This window comes from Coregonus lavaretus (assembly GCF_964263955.1).
Source record: "Coregonus lavaretus genome assembly, contig: HAP1_SCAFFOLD_282, whole genome shotgun sequence".
Taxonomy (NCBI): Eukaryota; Metazoa; Chordata; class Actinopteri; order Salmoniformes; family Salmonidae; genus Coregonus; species Coregonus lavaretus.
The window spans coordinates 330,172-355,425 of record NW_028162929.1 but is presented as its reverse complement, the minus strand read 5'-3'; the positions used below and the strand labels follow the sequence as shown (position 1 = coordinate 355,425).

Below are 25,254 nucleotides of genomic sequence, written 5' to 3'. Positions count from 1 at the left end.
CTAGATGTTGTAGGTTATAGTCTGACTGGGCCAGATGTTGTAGGTTATAGTCTGACTGGGCCAGATGTTGTAGGTTATAGTGGTGTCTGACTGGGCTAGATGTTGTAGGTTATAGTCTGACTGGGCCAGATGTTGTAGGTTATAGTCTGACTGGGCCAGATGTTGTAGGTTATAGTCTGACTGGGCTAGATGTTGTAGGTTATAGTCTGACTGGGCTAGATGTTGTAGGTTATAGTGGTGTCTGACTGGGCCAGATGTTGTAGGTTATAGTGGTGTCTGACTGGGCCAGATGTTGTAGGTTATAGTCTGACTGGGCCAGATGTTGTAGGTTATAGTCTGACTGGGCTAGATGTTGTAGGTTATAGTCTGACTGGGCTAGATGTTGTAGGTTATAGTCTGACTGGGCTAGATGTTGTAGGTTATAGTCTGACTGGGCCAGATGTTGTAGGTTATAGTGGTGTCTGACTGGGCCAGATGTTGTAGGTTATAGTCTGACTGGGCCAGATGTTGTAGGTTATAGTCTGACTAGGCCAGATGTTGTAGGTTATAGTGGTGTCTGACTGGGCCAGATGTTGTAGGTTATAGTGGTGTCTGACTGGGCTAGATGTTGTAGGTTATAGTGGTGTCTGACTGGGCTAGATGTTGTAGGTTATAGTGGTGTCTGACTGGGCCAGATGTTGTAGGTTATAGTCTGACTGGGCCAGATGTTGTAGGTTATAGTCTGACTGGGCCAGATGTTGTAGGTTATAGTCTGACTGGGCCAGATGTTGTAGGTTATAGTGGTGTCTGACTGGGCTAGATGTTGTAGGTTATAGTCTGACTGGGCTAGATGTTGTAGGTTATAGTCTGACTGGGCTAGATGTTGTAGGTTATAGTCTGACTGGGCTAGATGTTGTAGGTTATAGTCTGACTGGGCTAGATGTTGTAGGTTATAGTCTGACTGGGCCAGATGTTGTAGGTTATAGTCTGACTGGGCCAGATGTTGTAGGTTATAGTGGTGTCTGACTGGGCTAGATGTTGTAGGTTATAGTGGTGTCTGACTGGGCTAGATGTTGTAGGTTATAGTGGTGTCTGACTGGGCCAGATGTTGTAGGTTATAGTGGTGTCTGACTGGGCCAGATGTTGTAGGTTATAGTCTGACTGGGCCAGATGTTGTAGGTTATAGTGGTGTCTGACTGGGCTAGATGTTGTAGGTTATAGTGGTGTCTGACTGGGCTAGATGTTGTAGGTTATAGTCTGACTGGGCTAGATGTTGTAGGTTATAGTGGTGTCTGACTGGGCCAGATGTTGTAGGTTATAGTCTGACTGGGCTAGATGTTGTAGGTTATAGTCTGACTGGGCTAGATGTTGTAGGTTATAGTGGTGTCTGACTGGGCCAGATGTTGTAGGTTATAGTGGTGTCTGACTGGGCTAGATGTTGTAGGTTATAGTGGTGTCTGACTGGGCTAGATGTTGTAGGTTATAGTCTGACTGGGCTAGATGTTGTAGGTTATAGTCTGACTGGGCCAGATGTTGTAGGTTATAGTCTGACTGGGCTAGATGTTGTAGGTTATAGTCTGACTGGGCTAGATGTTGTAGGTTATAGTCTGACTGGGCTAGATGTTGTAGGTTATAGTCTGACTGGGCCAGATGTTGTAGGTTATAGTCTGACTGGGCCAGATGTTGTAGGTTATAGTCTGACTGGGCTAGATGTTGTAGGTTATAGTCTGACTGGGCTAGATGTTGTAGGTTATAGTCTGACTGGGCTAGATGTTGTAGGTTATAGTCTGACTGGGCTAGATGTTGTAGGTTATAGTCTGACTGGGCTAGATGTTGTAGGTTATAGTCTGACTGGGCCAGATGTTGTAGGTTATAGTCTGACTGGGCTAGATGTTGTAGGTTATAGTCTGACTGGGCTAGATGTTGTAGGTTATAGTGGTGTCTGACTGGGCTAGATGTTGTAGGTTATAGTCTGACTGGGCCAGATGTTGTAGGTTATAGTGGTGTCTGACTGGGCTAGATGTTGTAGGTTATAGTGGTGTCTGACTGGGCCAGATGTTGTAGGTTATAGTCTGACTGGGCTAGATGTTGTAGGTTATAGTGGTGTCTGACTGGGCCAGATGTTGTAGGTTATAGTCTGACTGGGCTAGATGTTGTAGGTTATAGTCTGACTGGGCTAGATGTTGTAGGTTATAGTCTGACTGGGCTAGATGTTGTAGGTTATAGTGGTGTCTGACTGGGCCAGATGTTGTAGGTTATAGTCTGACTGGGCCAGATGTTGTAGGTTATAGTCTGACTGGGCTAGATGTTGTAGGTTATAGTCTGACTGGGCTAGATGTTGTAGGTTATAGTCTGACTGGGCTAGATGTTGTAGGTTATAGTCTGACTGGGCCAGATGTTGTAGGTTATAGTCTGACTGGGCTAGATGTTGTAGGTTATAGTGGTGTCTGACTGGGCCAGATGTTGTAGGTTATAGTCTGACTGGGCCAGATGTTGTAGGTTATAGTGGTGTCTGACTGGGCCAGATGTTGTAGGTTATAGTCTGACTGGGCCAGATGTTGTAGGTTATAGTCTGACTGGGCCAGATGTTGTAGGTTATAGTCTGACTGGGCCAGATGTTGTAGGTTATAGTCTGACTGGGCCAGATGTTGTAGGTTATAGTGGTGTCTGACTGGGCTAGATGTTGTAGGTTATAGTGGTGTCTGACTGGGCTAGATGTTGTAGGTTATAGTCTGACTGGGCCAGATGTTGTAGGTTATAGTCTGACTGGGCCAGATGTTGTAGGTTATAGTCTGACTGGGCCAGATGTTGTAGGTTATAGTGGTGTCTGACTGGGCTAGATGTTGTAGGTTATAGTGGTGTCTGACTGGGCTAGATGTTGTAGGTTATAGTCTGACTGGGCCAGATGTTGTAGGTTATAGTCTGACTGGGCTAGATGTTGTAGGTTATAGTCTGACTGGGCTAGATGTTGTAGGTTATAGTGGTGTCTGACTGGGCTAGATGTTGTAGGTTATAGTGGTGTCTGACTGGGCCAGATGTTGTAGGTTATAGTCTGACTGGGCTAGATGTTGTAGGTTATAGTCTGACTGGGCCAGATGTTGTAGGTTATAGTCTGACTGGGCCAGATGTTGTAGGTTATAGTGGTGTCTGACTGGGCCAGATGTTGTAGGTTATAGTCTGACTGGGCTAGATGTTGTAGGTTATAGTGGTGTCTGACTGGGCTAGATGTTGTAGGTTATAGTCTGTCTGGGCTAGATGTTGTAGGTTATAGTCTGACTGGGCCAGATGTTGTAGGTTATAGTGGTGTCTGACTGGGCCAGATGTTGTAGGTTATAGTGGTGTCTGACTGGGCCAGATGTTGTAGGTTATAGTCTGACTGGGCCAGATGTTGTAGGTTATAGTCTGACTGGGCCAGATGTTGTAGGTTATAGTCTGACTGGGCCAGATGTTGTAGGTTATAGTCTGACTGGGCTAGATGTTGTAGGTTATAGTCTGACTGGGCCAGATGTTGTAGGTTATAGTCTGACTGGGCCAGATGTTGTAGGTTATAGTGGTGTCTGACTGGGCTAGATGTTGTAGGTTATAGTGGTGTCTGACTGGGCTAGATGTTGTAGGTTATAGTCTGACTGGGCCAGATGTTGTAGGTTATAGTCTGACTGGGCCAGATGTTGTAGGTTATAGTCTGACTGGGCCAGATGTTGTAGGTTATAGTCTGACTGGGCCAGATGTTGTAGGTTATAGTGGTGTCTGACTGGGCTAGATGTTGTAGGTTATAGTGGTGTCTGACTGGGCTAGATGTTGTAGGTTATAGTGGTGTCTGACTGGGCTAGATGTTGTAGGTTATAGTCTGACTGGGCTAGATGTTGTAGGTTATAGTGGTGTCTGACTGGGCTAGATGTTGTAGGTTATAGTCTGACTGGGCTAGATGTTGTAGGTTATAGTGGTGTCTGACTGGGCCAGATGTTGTAGGTTATAGTCTGACTGGGCCAGATGTTGTAGGTTATAGTCTGACTGGGCTAGATGTTGTAGGTTATAGTGGTGTCTGACTGGGCTAGATGTTGTAGGTTATAGTCTGACTGGGCCAGATGTTGTAGGTTATAGTCTGACTGGGCTAGATGTTGTAGGTTATAGTGGTGTCTGACTGGGCCAGATGTTGTAGGTTATAGTCTGACTGGGCTAGATGTTGTAGGTTATAGTGGTGTCTGACTGGGCTAGATGTTGTAGGTTATAGTGGTGTCTGACTGGGCCAGATGTTGTAGGTTATAGTGGTGTCTGACTGGGCTAGATGTTGTAGGTTATAGTCTGACTGGGCCAGATGTTGTAGGTTATAGTGGTGTCTGACTGGGCTAGATGTTGTAGGTTATAGTGGTGTCTGACTGGGCCAGATGTTGTAGGTTATAGTCTGACTGGGCCAGATGTTGTAGGTTATAGTGGTGTCTGACTGGGCCAGATGTTGTAGGTTATAGTCTGACTGGGCCAGATGTTGTAGGTTATAGTCTGACTGGGCCAGATGTTGTAGGTTATAGTGGTGTCTGACTGGGCCAGATGTTGTAGGTTATAGTCTGACTGGGCTAGATGTTGTAGGTTATAGTGGTGTCTGACTGGGCTAGATGTTGTAGGTTATAGTGGTGTCTGACTGGGCCAGATGTTGTAGGTTATAGTGGTGTCTGACTGGGCTAGATGTTGTAGGTTATAGTCTGACTGGGCTAGATGTTGTAGGTTATAGTCTGACTGGGCTAGATGTTGTAGGTTATAGTCTGACTGGGCTAGATGTTGTAGGTTATAGTGGTGTCTGACTGGGCTAGATGTTGTAGGTTATAGTCTGACTGGGCTAGATGTTGTAGGTTATAGTGGTGTCTGACTGGGCTAGATGTTGTAGGTTATAGTCTGACTGGGCCAGATGTTGTAGGTTATAGTCTGACTGGGCCAGATGTTGTAGGTTATAGTCTGACTGGGCCAGATGTTGTAGGTTATAGTCTGACTGGGCCAGATGTTGTAGGTTATAGTCTGACTGGGCTAGATGTTGTAGGTTATAGTCTGACTGGGCTAGATGTTGTAGGTTATAGTGGTGTCTGACTGGGCCAGATGTTGTAGGTTATAGTCTGACTGGGCTAGATGTTGTAGGTTATAGTCTGACTGGGCTAGATGTTGTAGGTTATAGTGGTGTCTGACTGGGCCAGATGTTGTAGGTTATAGTCTGACTGGGCTAGATGTTGTAGGTTATAGTGGTGTCTGACTGGGCTAGATGTTGTAGGTTATAGTGGTGTCTGACTGGGCCAGATGTTGTAGGTTATAGTCTGACTGGGCCAGATGTTGTAGGTTATAGTCTGACTGGGCTAGATGTTGTAGGTTATAGTCTGACTGGGCTAGATGTTGTAGGTTATAGTCTGACTGGGCTAGATGTTGTAGGTTATAGTCTGACTGGGCTAGATGTTGTAGGTTATAGTGGTGTCTGACTGGGCTAGATGTTGTAGGTTATAGTCTGACTGGGCCAGATGTTGTAGGTTATAGTCTGACTGGGCTAGATGTTGTAGGTTATAGTCTGACTGGGCCAGATGTTGTAGGTTATAGTCTGACTGGGCTAGATGTTGTAGGTTATAGTGGTGTCTGACTGGGCTAGATGTTGTAGGTTATAGTCTGACTGGGCTAGATGTTGTAGGTTATAGTCTGACTGGGCTAGATGTTGTAGGTTATAGTCTGACTGGGCTAGATGTTGTAGGTTATAGTCTGACTGGGCTAGATGTTGTAGGTTATAGTCTGACTGGGCTAGATGTTGTAGGTTATAGTCTGACTGGGCTAGATGTTGTAGGTTATAGTGGTGTCTGACTGGGCTAGATGTTGTAGGTTATAGTCTGACTGGGCTAGATGTTGTAGGTTATAGTCTGACTGGGCTAGATGTTGTAGGTTATAGTCTGACTGGGCCAGATGTTGTAGGTTATAGTCTGACTGGGCTAGATGTTGTAGGTTATAGTCTGACTGGGCCAGATGTTGTAGGTTATAGTCTGACTGGGCCAGATGTTGTAGGTTATAGTCTGACTGGGCTAGATGTTGTAGGTTATAGTCTGACTGGGCTAGATGTTGTAGGTTATAGTGGTGTCTGACTGGGCTAGATGTTGTAGGTTATAGTGGTGTCTGACTGGGCCAGATGTTGTAGGTTATAGTCTGACTGGGCTAGATGTTGTAGGTTATAGTCTGACTGGGCTAGATGTTGTAGGTTATAGTCTGACTGGGCTAGATGTTGTAGGTTATAGTGGTGTCTGACTGGGCCAGATGTTGTAGGTTATAGTCTGACTGGGCTAGATGTTGTAGGTTATAGTCTGACTGGGCTAGATGTTGTAGGTTATAGTCTGACTGGGCTAGATGTTGTAGGTTATAGTCTGACTGGGCTAGATGTTGTAGGTTATAGTGGTGTCTGACTGGGCTAGATGTTGTAGGTTATAGTCTGACTGGGCCAGATGTTGTAGGTTATAGTCTGACTGGGCCAGATGTTGTAGGTTATAGTCTGACTGGGCTAGATGTTGTAGGTTATAGTCTGACTGGGCTAGATGTTGTAGGTTATAGTCTGACTGGGCCAGATGTTGTAGGTTATAGTGGTGTCTGACTGGGCTAGATGTTGTAGGTTATAGTCTGACTGGGCCAGATGTTGTAGGTTATAGTGGTGTCTGACTGGGCTAGATGTTGTAGGTTATAGTCTGACTGGGCCAGATGTTGTAGGTTATAGTCTGACTGGGCCAGATGTTGTAGGTTATAGTGGTGTCTGACTGGGCCAGATGTTGTAGGTTATAGTGGTGTCTGACTGGGCTAGATGTTGTAGGTTATAGTGGTGTCTGACTGGGGAAAAGGTAGGACAACTGAGTCCATTTAACAGACCCTCTCTCACAAGGGTTTGTTTCATTGGTCAATATGACTGTACATAGGCCTTGACTGTGGTTTGCTTTTCGTGAACTAACACTCCCTCTTACTAGTTTTCAGATAGTGATGATGAGGAATAATAAGGAAGATACTAATAGGTGAGTAATATTGACAGTGTTTTAATTACTTGGCAAATAAACTTAAACTTTAAACCTTGATATGAATGCCATATTACATGTATCCGACCCACATCAGACCTTTTGTCTTTTTTTTTTTTTTTTTTTAGAAGTGATGTCACGCTTGAAGTTTACACAGTGACTGAGGGTGCTTCCCACATAGCACCCTATTCCTTGCGTAGTGCACTACTTTAGACCAGAGCCCATAGGGTGCCATTTGGGACGTAGACTGAGTGTTGCTAACTATAGCCTACGTAAGGAATAGGGTGTACAGCGCCATGGCACTTCAGTAAGGGTGTACAGCGCCATGGCACTTCAGTAAGGGTGTAATTGGTCTTTTAGAAAAAGGTGTGTCTCACTATTCGTTAATTATTCAACAGCAGTCGATTGGTTGTTCTGGCTCTGAGACCTATAGCCTAATGCGCTAATGTTGTGTCAAATGGACAATGCGCCAGTTCTCTCCAAGATGGCATGGTATAATTTGATACAGAATATTTTCTTAATTTATTGACTAATCAATGCTGATCAGGCCTGGTCCTGGACGATATGCCGCCATAGGCGATACCCAAAAAACTGCCGCCCTCCTGCCAGAGAATTGAATGTTCATTCTACCATAAGCCGCCTCCAATTTTGTTTTTAGAGAATTTGGCATTACACACAACCGCAGACCATGTGTAACCATGCCTGCCCAGGACCTCCACATCCAGCTTCTTCACCTGCGGGATCATCTGAGACCAGCCACCCGGACAGCTGATGAAACTGTGGGTTTGCACAACCGAAGAATTTCTGCACAAACTGTCAGAAACCGTCTCAGGGAAGCTCATCTGGGTGCTCGTCATCCTCACCAGGGTCTTGACCTGTCTGCAGTTCGTTGTCGTAACTGTCTTTAATGGGCAAATGCTCACCTTCAATGAATCCCGGTTTAAACTGTATGGCGTCATGTGGGCGAGTGGTTTAACGAATGTCAACGCTGTGAACAGAGGGCCCCATGGTGGGGTTCCGGTATGGGCAGGCATAAGCTACGGACAACGAACACAATTGCCTTTTATTGATGGCAATTTGAATGCACAGAGATACCGTGATGAGATCCCATTTTCATGCCATTCATCCGCCGCCATCATCTCATGTCACAAGGATCTGAACACAATTCCTGGAAGCTGAAAATGTCCTGCATACTCACCAGACATGTCACCCATTGAGCATGTTTGGGATGCTCTGGATCAACGTGTACGACAGCGTGTTCCAGTTCCCGCCAATATCCAGCAACTTCGCACAGCCATTGACGAGGAGTGGGACAACATTCCACAGGCCACAATTAACATTCCACAGGCCACAATGAACAGCCTGACCAACAATTGATGGTGGTACACCAGATACTGACTGGTTTTCTGATCCACGCCTCTACCTTTTTTTGGAAGGTATTTGTGACCAACAGATTCATATCTGTATTCCTTGTCATGTGAAATCCTTAGATTGGGGCCTAATTAATTTATTTCAATTCACTGATTTCCTTATGAACTGTAAGTCAGTAAAATCTTTGAAATTGTTGCATGTTATGTTTTAGATTTCTGTTAAGTGTACTGTATGTCCAACAATAAAAAATAAAAATAAACTTGGGAGGCCAAATTCGGCCCATTAGCCACCAGTTGGTGAACCCTGCTGTAGATGCCAGTTTGAAGAATTAATTAATTAATTAATTAGAAAATAATCCTGCAGTAACAGGAAATGTGAATGATTATATGGATTATAATTAATGGACATTTTTGTAGGGGTTGCTGAAATTTCTAAGTGTAAATTACAAACTTTAGACAGCCTTTTTAAAACACATGCTCTACACGTTTTCATGTCCTGCTGTGCAGGAAAATTCTCAGCAACAAGAGTGATCAAATTAAGATCCTACATTTGTGTTCTGTGCATGATGCATCAACCTTGGATAGGATATTACCTGTGACTTAACTAGAAGTGCAGGACTCAGGAATGAACGTGTTATTGAACTGCCACTCACTTTCGTCCAAAACATTTAGAGGTATTATGATGCATTGACCATGGTTCTGGAATGTATATTACCAGCAATATTACATGGTTCTTAAAGGGATACTTCACTCAAATTGACTACTGAACTTTATGCAGGACTCAGCATCTAATTGAACTTTAGTATTTTATTAGGATCCCCATTAGCTACTTCTAAAGCATCGGCTACTCTCAGGGTCCACAACTGACCAACTCACCTTGTTCAAAAACGTGGCTGATCTGAGAAAGACCAACATGCTGGAAAGACTGTGGATTCTAAACCTTCCAAAAAAGGAAAAAATAATAGCAACCTTCTTTGGAAGGCAGAAAATCTACAATATTTACCTAGACAAGCTCACATTCCCTTAGAAACCATTGGCAAAGCGCAGGCATACCTGCATAAATGGAACACTAGTCACTTTAATAATGTTTACATATCTTGCACCACTCATCTCATATGTATATACTGCATTCTATTCTATAATATTCTACTGTCTCTTAGTCCATGGCACTCTGTCATTGCTCGTCCATTTATGTACAGTCGTGGTCAAAAGTTTTGAGAATGACACAAGTATTGATCTTCACAAAGTTTGCTGCTTCAGTGTTTTTTAGATATTTTTGTCAGATGTTACTATGGTATACTGAAGTATAATTACAAGCATTCCATAAGTGTCAAAGGCTTTTATTGACAATTACATTAAGTTAATGCAAAGAGTCAATATTTGCAGTGTTGACCCTTCTTTTTCAAGACCTCTGCAATCCGCCCTGGCATGCTGTCAATTAACTTCTTGGCCACATCCTGACTGATGGCAGCCCATTCTTGCATAATCAATGCTTGGAGTTTGTCAGAATTTGTGGGTTTTTGTTTGTCCACCCGCCTCTTGAGGATTGACCACAAGTTCTCAATGGGGATAAAGGTCTGGAGAGTTTCCTGGCCATGGACCCAAAATGTTGATGTTTTGTTCCCCGAGCCACTTAGTTGTCACTTTTGCCTTATGGCAAGGTGCTCCATCTTGCTGGAAAATGCATTGTTCGTCACCAAACTGTTTTTGGATGGTTGGGAGAAGTTGCTCTCGGAGGATGTGTTGGTACCATTCTTTATTCATTACATTTACATTTTAGTCATTTAGCAGACTTATCCAGAGCAATTTACAGTTAGTGAGTGGATACAGTTTTTTCATACTGGCTCCCCGTGGGAAACGAACCCACAACCCTGGCGTTGCAAGCGCCATGCTCTACCAACTGAGCTACAGGGGACTACATTCATGGCTATGTTCTTAGGCAAAATTGTGAGTGAGCCTACTCCCTTGGCTGAGAAGCAACCCCACACATGAATGGTCTCAGGATGCTTTACTGTTGGCATGACACAGGACTGATGGTAGCTCTCACCTTGTCTTCTCCGGACAAGCTTTTTTCCGGATGCCCCAAACAATCGGAAAGGGGATTCATCAGAGAAAATGACTTTACCCCAGTCCTCAGCAGTCCAATCCCTGTACCTTTTGCAGAATATCAGTCTGTCCCTGATGTTTTTCCTGGACAGAAGTGGCTTCCTCGCTGCTCTTCTTGACACCAGGCCATCCTCCAAAAGTCTTCGCCTCACTGTGCGTGCAGATGCACTCACACCTGCCTGCTGCCATTCCTGAGCAAGCTCTGCACTGGTGGTGCCCCGATCCCACAGCTGAATCAATTTTAGGAGACGGTCCTGGCGCTTGCTGGACTTTCTTGGGCGCCCTGAAGCCTTCTTCACAACAATTGAACCTCTCTCCTTGAAGTTCTTGATGATGGTTGATTTAGGTGCAAACCGATAAATGGTTGATTTAGGTGCAATCTTACTAGCAGCAATATCCTTGCCTGTGAAGGCCTTTTTGTGCAAAGCAATGATGACGGCACGTGTTTCCTTGCAGGTAACCATGGTTAACAGAGGAAGAACAATGATTTCAAGCACCACCCTCCTTTTAAAGCTTCCAGTCTGTTATTCTAACTCAATCAGCATGACAGAGTGATCTCCAGCCTTGTCCTTGTCAACACTCTCACCTGTGTTAACGAGAGAATCACTGACATGATGGCAGCTGGTCCTTTTGTGGCAGGGCTGAAATGCAGTGGAAATGTTTTTTTGGGCAAAGAGGGACTTTGCAATTAATTGCAATTCATCTGATCACTCTTCATAACATTATGGAGTATATGCAAATTGCCATCATAAAAACTGAGGCAGCAGACTTTGTGAAAATTAATATTTGTGTCATTCTCAAAACTTTTGACCACAACTGTATATTTTTCTTTATTGGGTATATGTTGGGAAATTGTTAGATATTACTTGTTAGATATTACTGCGCTGTCGGAGCTAGAAGCACAAGCATTTCGCTACACCCGCAATAACATCTGCTAAACACGTGTATGTGACAAATAAAATTTGATTTGATTTGATTCTCAGTGCTTGAAACACTGTGACAAATTTGATTTGATTTGAAAACAGTCTCTCTTCATTCTTAACTCCTGTCCTGTTGTGATTCCTCTGTCCGTCAGGTAACCTGGCTATCCATGAGGAGTTGGAGCGGCTTGTAGCCGCCTTCCTGGGGGTTGAGTCCAGCATGGCCTTGGGCATGGGCTTCGCTACCAACTCCATGAACATACCAGCACTGGTCGGCAAGGTGGATCTCACACACACACACACACACACACACACACACACACACACACACACACCCTAACCAGATTGAAACAGTGTTCAGTGTGGTTATTCCAGGCTATACATCAGAGAGCTCTGTGTTTTTAGCCTTTAGCCTCTACTGAATCAAATGAACCTATTAACCTAAATTAGCTTTATCATTTATACATGGGATGGTCAGAATGTCTCAATTAATGTTTGTGTCTGTCCTCTGATGATAACATGGCCTAAATTGAAAAGAGAATTCTATCCACATATTAATAAATATAAACTAAACTCAATACCTAGTCTGTGTCCCTATGGGGCTCTGGTCAAAAGTAGTGCACTATGTAGGGATTAGGGTGCCGTTTTGGGACGCAGTCATACAGTAATAACCCCTAACCCCATTAATTAAAAAATCTTAATTAAACATAACAGTAGCCAGGGGCATGGAGGCTGAGTGCAGTCTAGGCACGCACTCACACACACACACACACACACACACACACACACACACACACACACACACACACACACACACACACACACACAGCCTTAGTTAAAGGCATGGACAGACAGGCAAGGGCAGTGCATAGTGGAGAAGGGCAGGGCACCACTCCAGGGCCTGATTACCCCATGCTATGCTCTGCTCTGCTGAACCCAGCTAATTTATTAATTAATAAATGTGTTGCTTCAAAGCGATAGTGTTGCACCAGCCCAGCTCACGCGGAACGGCCAGGGGTTGCCGTCGGAAATGCAGCAGTATAGCTGTCACTGATTGGACTGGATGGGAGGAAGGGGAGGCGGCCTGGGGGTTTGGGGTATTCGTGTCAAGAACGAGGCCACAGTGGTGGAGTAGCCCCACCAGGCAGGCATAGGCTTCCCCCTGCAGGGACTGGCTGGTTGGATGGAGGCCTCGAGCCTGGTGTTCTACTGATGCTGACTATATTACCAGGCTAGGTCTCTGTCCACAGGGGCTGGTTATATTACCAGGCTAGGTCTCTGTCCACAGGGGCTGGTTATATTACCAGGCTAGTTCTCTGTCCACAGGGACTGGCTATATTACCAGGCTAGGTCTCTGTCCACAGTGGCTGGTTATATTACCAGGCTAGGTCTCTGTCCACAGGGACTGGCTATATTACCAGGCTAGGTCTCTGTCCACAGGGACTGGCTATATTACCAGGCTAGTTCTCTGTCCACAGGGACTGGCTATATTACCAGGCTAGGTCTCTGTCCACAGTGGCTGGTTATATTACCAGGCTAGGTCTCTGTCCACAGTGGCTGGTTATATTACCAGGCTAGGTCTCTGTCCACAGGGACTGGCTATATTACCAGGCTAGGTCTCTGTCCACAGGGACTGGCTATATTACCAGGCTAGGTCTCTGCTAGGTATTTGTATTTATTATGGATCCCATTAGCCTCTCCAACATAATCCAGGTAGAATCAGGAATTCCCCAGGGAAGCTGTCTAGGCCCCTTACTTTTTTTAAAAATCTTTACTAACGACATGCAACTGGCTTTGAGTAAAGCCAGTGTGTCTATGTATGTGGATGACTCAACACTATACATGTCAGCTACTACAGCGACTGAAATGACTGCAACACTTAACAAAGAACTGCAGTTAGTTTCAGAGTGGGTGGCAAGGAATAAGTTAGTCCAAAATGTTTCTAAAACTAAAAGCATTGTATTTGGGACAAATCATTCACTAAACCCTAAACCTCAACTAAATCTTGTAATAAATAATGTGGACATTGAGCAAGTTGAGGTGACTAAACTGCTTGGAGTAACCCTGGATTGTAAACTGTCCTGGTCAAAACATATTGATACAACAGTAGCTAAGATGGGGAGAAGTCTGTCCATAACAAAGCGCTGCTCTACCTTCTTAACAGCACTATCAACAAGGCAGGTCCTACAGGCTCTAGTTTTGTCACACCTGGACTACTGTTCAGTCGTGTGGTCAGGTGCCACATAAATTGCAATTGGCTCAGAACAGGGCAGCACGGCTGGCCCTCGGATGTACACAGAGAGCTAACATTAATAATATGCATGTCAATCTCTCCTGGCTCAAAGTGGAGGAGAGATTGATTTAATCACTACTTGTATTTGTGAGAGGTATTGACATGTTGACTGCACCGAGCTGTCTGTTTAAACTGCTAGCACACAGCTCGGACACCCATGCATACCCCACAAGACATGCCACAAGAGGTCTCTTCACAGTCCCCAAGTCCAGAACAGACTATGGGAGGCACACAGTACTACATAGAGCCATGACTACATGGAACTCTGTTCCACATCAAGTAACTGATGCAAGCAGTAAAATGTGATTTAAAAAGCAGATACAAATACACCTTATGGAACAGCGGGGACTGTGAAGCAACACAAACATAGGTACAGACACATGCATACACACACATGATAACATACGCACTATCCACACATGTACACATGGATTTTGTACTGTAGATATGTGGTAGTGGAGGAGTAGGGGCCTGAGGGCACACAGTGTGTTGTGAAATCTGTGAATGTATTGTAATGTTTTTTAAATTGTATAACTGCCTTAATTTTGCTGGACCCCAGGAAGAGTAGCTGCTGCCTTTACAGATATTCTAACTTAACTCCATCAATCACGATGGCCTGAGTTCTGTCACTAAGATAATCCGCAAACCATGAACAGGTGTCAGAGCTCGGGCCTTTCGAGGAGTACTTATTCAATAAAATAGCATGATCAACAGTATCAAAAGCTTCTGACAGGTCCACAAACAAAGCAGCTCATTACAGGGTCTAAAGCATTGACAAGATAATTTACCACTAAAGTGGTTGCTGTAAAAGTGCTATGCCCAGGTCTAAACCCTGATTGGTTTACATTCAAAATACATTTCTCAGATAAAAAAGAGCAAAATTGTACATTTACTAAGGATTCAAGAATCTTAGCTAGACAAGGAACCCTTGAAATGGGGCGATAATGACTACTATCCCGCCCTTATGGAGTAGCAGCACAAGAGCTGAATTCCATACTTTAGGAATATTTCCTGATAACAATGTTAAATAGAAAATGGTGGTTTATTGACCCATCAATGATGGGCGCTGCACACTTAAGCAGACCGGGATCCAATTTGATCGGCTCCTGGGGATTTCTAATTGTCTATTGCTATCAAAGCATCCAGGACCTTACAGTATTTTTCTGTAAACAGCCTAAAATAAACGTTTTGACTATCATTTCTCTGATCATTCAGCAAGTTTCCCCTATCAGCATCCAGACCAATATCATTGTGAATAGGCTTAGAAGTTATTTCGAAGAGAGAGAGCCCGCTAAAATAAAATGGTGATTAAATGCATCAATGATAGCATTTTTTTCCATAATGAGGCCAGTATCTGAATTAATTTGTTGTGGCAGAGAGGTTGAAGTAGAACCCTTCGGGCATTTGATAGTTTTCCATAATTTAGCCAGGATTCCATTACAATCCGATAGTCTTTCTGATTTGTCTTACACAATGATTCCTCAGCGTGCCAGTCCGGGCTTAATTTTTATTTTATTTTATTTTATTTCACGTTTATTTATTTATTTAACCAGGTAAGCCAGTTGAGAACAAGTTCTCATTTACAACTGCGACCTGGCCAAGATAAAGCAAAGCAGTGCGATAAAAACAACAACACAGAGTTACATATGGGGTAAAAAAACATAAAGTCAAAAAATACAACAGAAAATATATATACAGTGTGTGCAAATGTAGCAAGTTATGGAGGTGAGGCAATAAATAGGCTATAGTGCAAAATAATTACAATTAGAATTAACACTGGAATGCTAGATGTGCAAGAGATTATGTGCAAATAGAGATACTGGGGTGCAAAAGAGCAAAATAAATAACAATATAGGGATGAGGTAGTTGGGTCGGCTAATTTCAGATGGGCTGTGTACAGGTGCAGTGATCGGTAAGGTGCTCTGACAACTGATGCTTAAAGTTAGTGAGGGAGATAAGAGTCTCCAGCTTCAGAGATTTTTGCAATTCGTTCCAGTCATTGGCAACAGAGAACTGGAAGGAATGGCGGCCAAAGGAGGTGTTGGCTTTGGGAATGACCAGTGAGATATACCTGCTGGAGCGCAGACTACGGGTGGGTGCTGCTATGGTGACCAATGAGCTAAGATAAGGCAGGGATTTGCCTAGCAGTGATTTATAGATGGCCTGGAGCCAGTGGGTTTGACGACGAACATGTAGTGAGGACCAGCCAACAAGAGCGTACAGGTCACAGTGGTGGGTAGTGTATGGGGCTTTGGAGACAAAACGGATGGCACTGTGATAGACTACATCCAATTTGCTGAGTAGAGTGTTGGAGGCTATTTTGTAAATGACATCGCCGAAGTCAAGGATCGGTAGGATAGTCAGTTTTACGAGGGCATGTTTGGCAGCATGAGTGAAGGAGGCTTTGTTGCGAAATAGGAAGCCAATTCTAGATTTAACTTTGGATGGGAGATTCTTAATGTGAGTCTGGAAGGAGAGTTTACAGTCTAACCAGACACCTAGGTATTTGTAGTTGTCCACATACTCTAGGTCAGACCCGTCGAGAGTGGTGATTCTAGTCGGGTGGGCGGGTGCCAGCAGCGTTCGATTGAAGAGCATGCATTTAGTTTTACTAGTGTTTAAGAGCAGTTGGAGGCTACTGAAGGAGTGTTGTATGGCATTGAAGCTCATTTGGAGGTTTATTAACACAGTGTCCAATGAAGGGCCAGATGTATACAAAATGGTGTCGTCTGCGTAGAGATGGATCTGAGAGTCACCAGCAGCAAGAGCGACATCATTGATATACACGGAGAAAAGAGTCGGCCCAAGAATTGAACCCTGTGGCACCCCCATAGAGACTGCCATAGGTCCAGACAACAGGCCCTCCGATTTGACACACTGAACTCTATCTGAGAAGTAGTTGGTGAACCAGGCGAGGCAGTCATTTGAGAAACCAAGGCTATTTAGTCTGCCAATAAGAATGCGGTGGTTGACAGAGTCGAAAGCCTTGGCCAGGTCGATGAAGACGGCTGCACAGTACTGTCTATTATCGATCACGGTTATAATATCGTTTAGGACCTTGAGCGTGGCTGAAGTGCACCCATGACCAGCTCGGAAACCGGATTCCATAGCGGAGAAGGTACGGTGGGATTCGAAATGGTCGGTGATCTGTTTGTTAACTTGGCTTTCAAATACTTTCGAAAGGCAGGGCAGGATGGATATAGGTCTGTAACAGTTTGGATCTAGAGTGTCACCCCCTTTGAAGAGGGGGATGACCGCGGCAGCTTTCCAATCTCTGGGGATCTCAGACGTTACGAAAGAGAGGTTGAACAGGCTAGTAATAGGGGTTGCGACAATTTTGGCAGCTAGTTTTAGAAAGAAAGGGTCCAGATTGTCTGGCCCAGCTGATTTGTAGGGGTCCAGATTTTGCAGCTCTTTCAGAACATCAGCTGTCTGAATTTGTGTGAAGGAGAAGCGGGGGGGGCATGGGCAAGTAGCAGCGGAGGGTGCAGAGTTGGTGGCCGGGGTAGTGGTAGCCAGGTGGAAAGCATGGCCAGCCGTAGCAAAATGCTTGTTGAAATTCTCGATTATTGTAGATTTATCGGTGGTGATAGTGTTTCCTAGCCTCAGTGCAGTGGGCAGCTGGGAGGAAGTGCTCTTATTCTCCATGGACTTTACAGTGTCCCAAAACTTTTTGGAGTTAGTGCTACAGGATGCAAATTTCTGTTTGAAAAAGTTAGCCTTTGCTTTCCTGACTGCTTGTGTATATTGGTTCCTAACTTCCCTGAAAAGTTGCATATCGCGGGGGCTATTTGATGCTAATGCAGTACGCCACAGGATGTTTTTGTGCTGGTCAAGGGCAGTCAAGTCTGGGGAGAACCAGGGGCTATATCTGTTATTGGTTCTGTATTTTTTGAACGGGGCATGTTTATTTAAGATTGAGAGGAAATTACTTTTAAAGAACAACCAGGCATCCTCTACTGACGGAATGAGATCTATATCCATCCAGGATACCTGGGCCAGGTCAATTAGGAAGGCCTGCTCGCTGAAGTGTTTTAGGGAGCGTTTGACAGTGATGAGGGGTGGTCGTTTGACCGCAGACCCGTTACGGACGCAGGCAATAAGGCAGTGATCGCTGAGATCCTGGTTGAAGACAGCGGAGGTGTATTTAGAGGGTAAGTTAGTCAGGATGATATCTATGAGGGTACCCATGTTTACGGATTTAGGGTTGTACCTGGTAGGTTCGTTGATAATTTGTGTGAGATTGAGGGCATCTAGTTTGGATTGTAGGAAGGCCGGGGTGTTAAGCATATCCCAATTTAGGTCACCAAGCAGTACGAACTCTGAGGATAAATGGGGGGCAATCAATTCACATATGGTGTCCAGGGCACAGCTGGGGGCTGAGGGGGGTCTGTAGCAAGCGGCAACAGTGAGAGACTTATTTCTGGAAAGGTGGATTTTTAGAAGTAGAAGCTCAAACTGTTTGGGCACAGACCTGGATAGTATGATAGAGCTCTGCAGGCTATCTCTACAGTAGATTGCAACTCCACCCCCTTTGGCAGTTCTATCTAGACGGAAAATTTTATAGTTGGGGATGGAAATTTCAGAATTTTTGGTGGCCTTCCTAAGCCAGGATTCAGACACTGCTAGAACATCAGGGTTGGCGGAGTGTGCTAACGCAGTGAATAAGTCAAACTTAGGAAGTAGACTTCTGATATTTACGTGCAAGAAACCACAAGAAGTCAGCAAATGATAGCGCCTGGGGAGTAGGAGTGATACTGAGGGCTGCAGGGCCTGGGTTAGCCTCTACATCACCAGAGGAACAGAGGAGGACTAGAATAAGGATATGGCTAAAGGCTTTAAGAACTGGTCTTCTAGTGCGTTGGGTACATAGAATAAAGGGGGCAGATTTCCGGGCGTTGTAGAAAAGATTGAGGGCATTATGTACAGACAAGGATATGGAAGGATATGAGTAAAGTGGAGGTAAACCTAAGCGTTGGGTAACAATGAAAGAGAGAGCATCACTGGAGGCACCAATTGAGTCGGTCTCCGCGTGTATGGGGGGTGGGACAAAGGAGCTATCTAAGGCAGGTTTAGCTGGGCTGGGGGATCTACAGTGAAATAGTACAATTAGAAATAACCGAAACAACAATAAGCTAACCATATTGACAAGGGAGAGAGGCATAAAGCAATCACAGGTGTAATTTGAGAGAGCTAAAACAACAGCTGGTAATGACGACACAGTTTGGGCTGAGGCTAAACATAAAAAGGAACAGTCCAGCAGACATCAGCTGTATAGCTGAGTTATCATAAGGTCCGGTGAACAGCAATAGGATAGTTCGGAGGTAGTTTGGGGGCTGCTACAGCACTAGCGAGCAAGAGGCCACGGCTAGCGTGTGCTAGCAGGCCGGGGCTATCAGATGGAATCTTCGTGGTCGACGTCGTAACGGGAAGCCTGTTGTAACCACATCAGATGATTTCGTCGGCAGAAGTAGTGTAGGATCGGTGGGGCTCCGTGTCAACACTAGGTGGACCCGTCCGGTTGACAGAGAGGTAGATAGCCGGGAGATGGGAGATGGGAGATGGGCCTAGCTCAGGATGATTAGCCAGACCACAATGTCCATTTTGTTGCAGCTAGCTGGTAGCGATGAATCCGGAGTTAAAGGTCCAGTGATTCAGTGATTCCGGCAGAAAAACTGATATGTTCTGGGTCGATAACGCGCTGTGCAGACAGTGCAGACTGGCCGAATAATAGTCCAGACTAGAGCTGGCTGGTAGGTGGTGCAGGCCACGGACAATGGTGAAAAACCGCTAACGGTAGCTGATAGCAAGTAGCTAGTTAGCTGGCTACTCCCGTCCGGTAGACCTTTTATTTTATTTAATTTTTTATTTCACCTTTATTTAACCAGGTAAACCAGTTGAGAACAGGTTCTCATTTACAACTGCGACCTGGCCAAGATAAAGCAAAGCCTACCTAGAGGTAGATAGCCGGGATATGAGCCTGGCTCTAGGCTATTTCTCTTAAGCCTGTGTTCCTGGCCTTGACCCAAGCATCATCTCTTTTATGAATGACTTCTGATAAATCCGAATGTACCAGCCATTCGATCTACCTTTAACCCTTCATTTTTGAAGGGAGCATGATTATCCACATAGTATTGAATATATTTGCAAAAAGTCTCAAAGCTAAATCAGTTTCAGGGATAGCTGAAATACAATCAAGGTCACTAAAATAAAGATCATGTAAAAAAAGCTTGTTCACTAAATGTTTTAAAGTTCCTTTTTTGTGATGAAACGAGGCATAGATGTTTGTATTGTCATATCTCTAACACAAACATCTGAACAATGCTCACTAGGGCTGGGTGGTACCGTATTTTACGATATACCGGTATTGATGCACGGACCGGTTAGGGTTTTTACGGTATTTGAATGTTTGGTTTGTTACATTTTATACACTGTGTGTAACGTCCATTTTTATAGTTTGCTTCGCTACTTGAGTTATCTCTCTCCGCTCTCTCTCTCTCCATGCCACTTTCCACACAGACCTAGCCCCGCCCTCAGTCACTCAAGGAGTGCATTGGTTGTTCCCAGCCCTAATTGTCACTAATGTCTTGGGTGAAGACACCAGTAGAAACATATTTCTCTGGTGTATTCATTAAGATAAGATCAATCAGAGTTGACTTTGAAGGATCTTTAGGGTTGGGCCGTTTAGGCTTAGTCACCAGCTGGGTTAGGTTTAGATCATTACACATGTCTTTTAGATTGTCTGAAGGCTGCATTTCCCAATCATAATTTAGGTCACCCAGGATAATAACTTCTGATTTAGTAAAAGAAATACAACAAACTAGTTAACTCCTCGAGTGCACAAAGGTTAGCTGAGGGAGGACGGTAGACTCCTATGACAGTTATGGATACATTTTTCCCCAGACAAAGGCTTAAAGGTAGTAGCAAAATGTTTTGGCAAGGGAAATGGATTTCAGTAAAGAGACAGATAAATGATCTGTCTGTCAGTTCTGAACACATTATAACCCTCAGTATTAATATCTGAGTCCAGAATGTCCCCAGAGAACCAAGTTTCAGTCAATACCAGAATGTTCGTATTAGTCAGCCCAGGTCTTGATGTAATCCAGTTTAGGAAGTAAGCTCCTAATGTTGAGATGCATCAACCCAAGGCTTTAATGATTTTTTAAAAAGTCACATGTAGTCTCCTACTCAAACAAGCTACGTTCAATAGGCAGTTGCCGGCCCTGTCTGATGGTTGATATTGATATAGTTGGTATGGCTATAAGATTGCATATAACTGTACCATTTGGTCTATCCCTATCAGTAATATAGGCAGGAATAGAAATTGGAATGACTTTTCCAAGGTTAGCAGTATTTGCGCCTGAGGCCACCACCAATGTCAATATGAGGAACTCTCAGAGTAACCAATGATGGGAATGTTTTAAACTGACTTACATGGGCTTTGGTTGCTATAGTGCAACATCCCAAACCCCCTCTACGTGATTTGAAAACCGAGGGGGTCATTCAAGTTTATGGAATTCACGTTTGAGCTTAAAGCACTGGGTGAGCAGGCCACAGTGGGCTTCTCTTTTGAGCCAACAATAGCAGATCTAAGAGTGGAGAGTTCAAACAAATGGGTACAAGATTACAACGGTCAACACCCCTGGCAGTATAGACAACAGTACGACGACAACGCTTAGAGAGGATGGGAGGTATCACCTGAGGGGGGCAATCAAACAATCAGCATCCGGGGTCCAAATAACCCATTTTATAAATAATGACGAACCCTAGTTAAGAAGCCTAATATGTAGTCTAATAAACTAGTAAACAGGGGAGGGGGGTTATTGAAGATGCTTGAGTACTGTACCCTGTTGTCTCAGGTCTGGTTATGCTGTAAAGCCAAGTCCTATCGTCATTGTTAATGCATAGGAGTTGGCTATACAGCATAACCAGACCTGGGACATCAGGCTACATCTAATCTATACAGCATAACCAGACCTGGGACATCAGGCTACATCTAATCTATACAGCATAACCAGACCTGGGACATCAGGCTACATCTAATCTATACAGCATAACCAGACCTGGGACATCAGGCTACATCTAATCTATACAGCATAACCAGACCTGGGACATCAGGCTACATCTAATCTATACAGTAAGCAACAACAGACCTGAGACAACAGGCTACATCTAATCTATACAGCACCAACAGACCTGGGACAACAGGCTACATCTAATCTATACAGCGCCAACAGACCTGAGACAACAGGCTACATCTAATCTATACAGTAAGCAACAACAGACCTGGGACAACAGGCTACATCTAATCTATACAGTAAGCAACAACAGACCTGGGACAACAGGCTACATCTAATCTATACAGCGCCAACAGACCTGAGACAACAGGCTACATCTAATCTATACAGTAAGCAACAACAGACCTGGGACAACAGGCTACATCTAATCTATACAGCGCCAACAGACCTGGGACAACAGGCTACATCTAATCTATACAGCAACAACAGACCAGTACTACTTTGTAACCCCTGTCTTGCCTGTTCTTGTTTCCAGGGCTGTCTGATTCTGAGTGATGAGCTGAACCACACCTCTCTGATCTTGGGGGCCAGGTTGTCAGGGGCAACCATCCGGGTGTTCAAGCACAACAGTAAGTAGACATGCTCTCAAACTAAAGTACTCAAACACAACACATCTCTGCTCAAACACAACACATCTCTTGTCAAACACAACACATCTCTACTCAAACACAACACATCTCTCTGCTCAAACACAACACATCACTGCTCAAACACAACACATCTCTCTACTCAAACACAACACATCTCTGCTCAAACACAACACATCTCTACTCAAACACAACACATCTCTCTGCTCAAACACAACACATCTCTTGTCAAACACAACACATCTCTTGTCAAACATCTCTACTCAAACACAACACATCTCTCTGCTCAAACACAACACATCTCTCTACTCAAACACAACACATCTCTTGTCAAACACATCTCTTGTCAAACACAACACATCTCTCTGCTCAAACACAACACATCTCTGCTCAAACACAACACATCTCTTGTCAAACACAACACATCTCCACTCAAACACAACACATCTCTCTGCTCAAACACAACACATCTCTCTGCTCAAACGCAACACATCTGGTCCTCTGTAGCTCAATTGGTAGAGCACGGCGCTTGTAACGCCAGGGTAGTGGGTTCGATCCCCGGGACCACCCATACGTAAAAATGTATGCACACATGACTGTAAGTCGCTTTGGATAAAAGCATCTGCTAAATGGCATATTATTATTATTATTATTATTATTATTATTATTATTATTATTATTATTATTATTATTATTATTATTATTATTATTATTATTATTATTATCTGTCTACTCAAACACAACACATCCATGTGGTCTCTGACAGCTCTGTGGGATAAACTCAAACTGGCATAACGATCTTCTGACAGCTCTGCCATTTCTAACACAACGTGTTGCCACTGTCACAGGTTCATGAGCTGTGCAGATATTCATAGTTGGAAGATGTGCAGTCTGTGTTTGCTGAAGGTGATCCCTTAATGGAGGGACTAAGACTGTAAACCTACAATCCAGTTGGTGGCTTCTCTGGAAGACTGCTGTATTCACCTCCTCTATTGAAAACACAGCTATGGAACTTACCTGTCAGGTATATCCTCAAACATTTACATTAACGTCATTTTAGCAGACGCTCTTATCCAGAGCCACTTACAGTTGGCGCATACATTATTTTATCGAATCCACAACCCTGGCGTTGCGAACGCCATGCTCTACCAACTGAGCTACATCCCCTGCCGGCCATTCCCTCCCCTACCCTGGACGACACTGGGCCAATTGTGCGCCGCCCCATGGGTCTCCCGGTCGCCGCCGGCTACGATAGAGCCTGGATTCGAACCAGGATCTCTAGTAGCACAGCCTTAGACCACTGCTCCACTCGGGAGTCTATAACAGGTCCATGTCCTACGCAGATAGACTCTCATTCCCAACGGCCAAAGCCGGTTGAAATGGCATAATCCAACCGGTTTTGAACCACGTCATTCCAACCGGTTTTGAACCACGTCATTCCAACCGGTTTTGAACCACGTCATTCCAACCGGTTTTGAACCACGTCATTTCAGCTGGTTTTTGAACCCCGTAATTCCAGCAACTTTAAAACCAAGTCCGTTAAACCAGTTTTTCAAACAGGTAATTTCAACCAGTTTAGCCTGTATGGTTGTGGTAACAGTATGTGTGTCTTGATGATTATCATTTGATGGGAGACTTTGCCTGGCTAAGTGACGTTGGGTAGAGACACCGTTGAGATAAGACTAATAACCCTAAACCTAACATCTAACCGCTGTCTATAGGTACAGAGGTTGTATGTTGGGAGCTTTTGGGAAAGAGCCCAGTTTCGAAAGATATGGCATATAGAAGCAAACCGGATGGACATCATGAAAATGATCGGAGAGGTTGAGAGTAGAAGAAGTTCAGGAGCAAAAACAAATAAAATAGAATTATTGTAAAATTGACGGTGTCCATAAGGTGTAGATAGTAAGTATAAGCTGGAAGTAGAGGCCTGGGCATTGTTGTTCATTAGTTTACTCCAAGTAGGGAAAGGATGGTGGGATTTAAAAGTAATAAAGGGGAGTATATATATAAAAAACATGGGGGATTGGAAGTGATGCAGACAATTACATTGATAGAAGATAGTATATCTGCAATATTAAACTGATCTACCCAAAAAATAATTATATATATATATATATATATATATATATATATATATATAAATAACCCTAAAACTAACATATATCTAGTGTGTGTGTTCTCTCTCTCTAGGTGTCTATCAATTATTTATCTGTGTTTCTTCTTTCACTGGCTGTGTGACATTGTTGGTTAGAAACCTGGTTAAAATAAGACGAATAAACGACGACAAAGCCGAGTGCCTTGCCTTGGCGTCAATCAGAAACCGTCTCCCTGTCCCGCTCAGCACAGTAGACAGGAGATAATCATCTGATGCAGCTGTAAAACTCTCTGGCTTTAACGTGTCCTGACGGGTACAAGCAGAGACAGGTAAAGGGGCCTCACAGCTGCCCTCAACCCCCCCATGTGTCACGGCTTAACTCCCAACCCAGGGCCCAGGAGTCTGACTGAGCTTAAGCCTCATGCACTCTACCAGTTGACCCCCCCAATTCTCCATGATCCCTGTCTCCAACACCAGTCTGTCTGAGTGAGACACAGGCTGGGATTCTACTATGTGATGTTTTGAATTACATTTTAATAGATGCCACAATACGCGCTCCGCAATAACCACGTTGTGTTTGTTTCCCTCATCACTTAGTCTGAGACGTGTGGCTGGAGGTGGCCTGGAGGTGGCCTGGAGGTGGCCTGGAGGTGGCCTGTATAGTAAACGGTGTGTTTTAGGAACCTGGAGGTGGCCTGGAGGTGGCCTGGAGGTGGCCTGGAGGTGGCCTGTATAGTAAACTGTGTGTTTTAGGAACCTGGAGGTGGCCTGTATAGTAAACTGTGTGTTTTAGGAACCTGGAGGTGGCCTGTA

At 44.3% G+C, this 25,254-nt stretch overlaps 2 protein-coding genes across 2 annotated transcripts in view; one reads left to right on the top strand and one right to left on the bottom strand.

Annotated features, from left to right (window-relative positions):
• LOC311118679 (BTB/POZ domain-containing protein 3) overlaps positions 1 to 25,254 on the bottom strand; it is a gene marked incomplete at its 3' end in the record, with an annotated part of 445,507 nt that overhangs the window by 187,406 nt on the left and 232,847 nt on the right. The gene's annotated exons all lie outside the window — the stretch shown is intronic.
• LOC311118676 (serine palmitoyltransferase 3-like) overlaps positions 1 to 25,254 on the top strand; it is a 119,364-nt gene that overhangs the window by 53,924 nt on the left and 40,186 nt on the right. Inside the window, exons 5-7 of the mRNA XM_084193465.1 lie at positions 11,541 to 11,665; positions 22,232 to 22,325; positions 24,065 to 24,075. Of these exons, the coding sequence (XP_084049591.1) occupies positions 11,541 to 11,665; positions 22,232 to 22,325; positions 24,065 to 24,075 (230 nt within the window). The remainder of the gene's footprint in view (positions 1 to 11,540; positions 11,666 to 22,231; positions 22,326 to 24,064; positions 24,076 to 25,254) is intronic.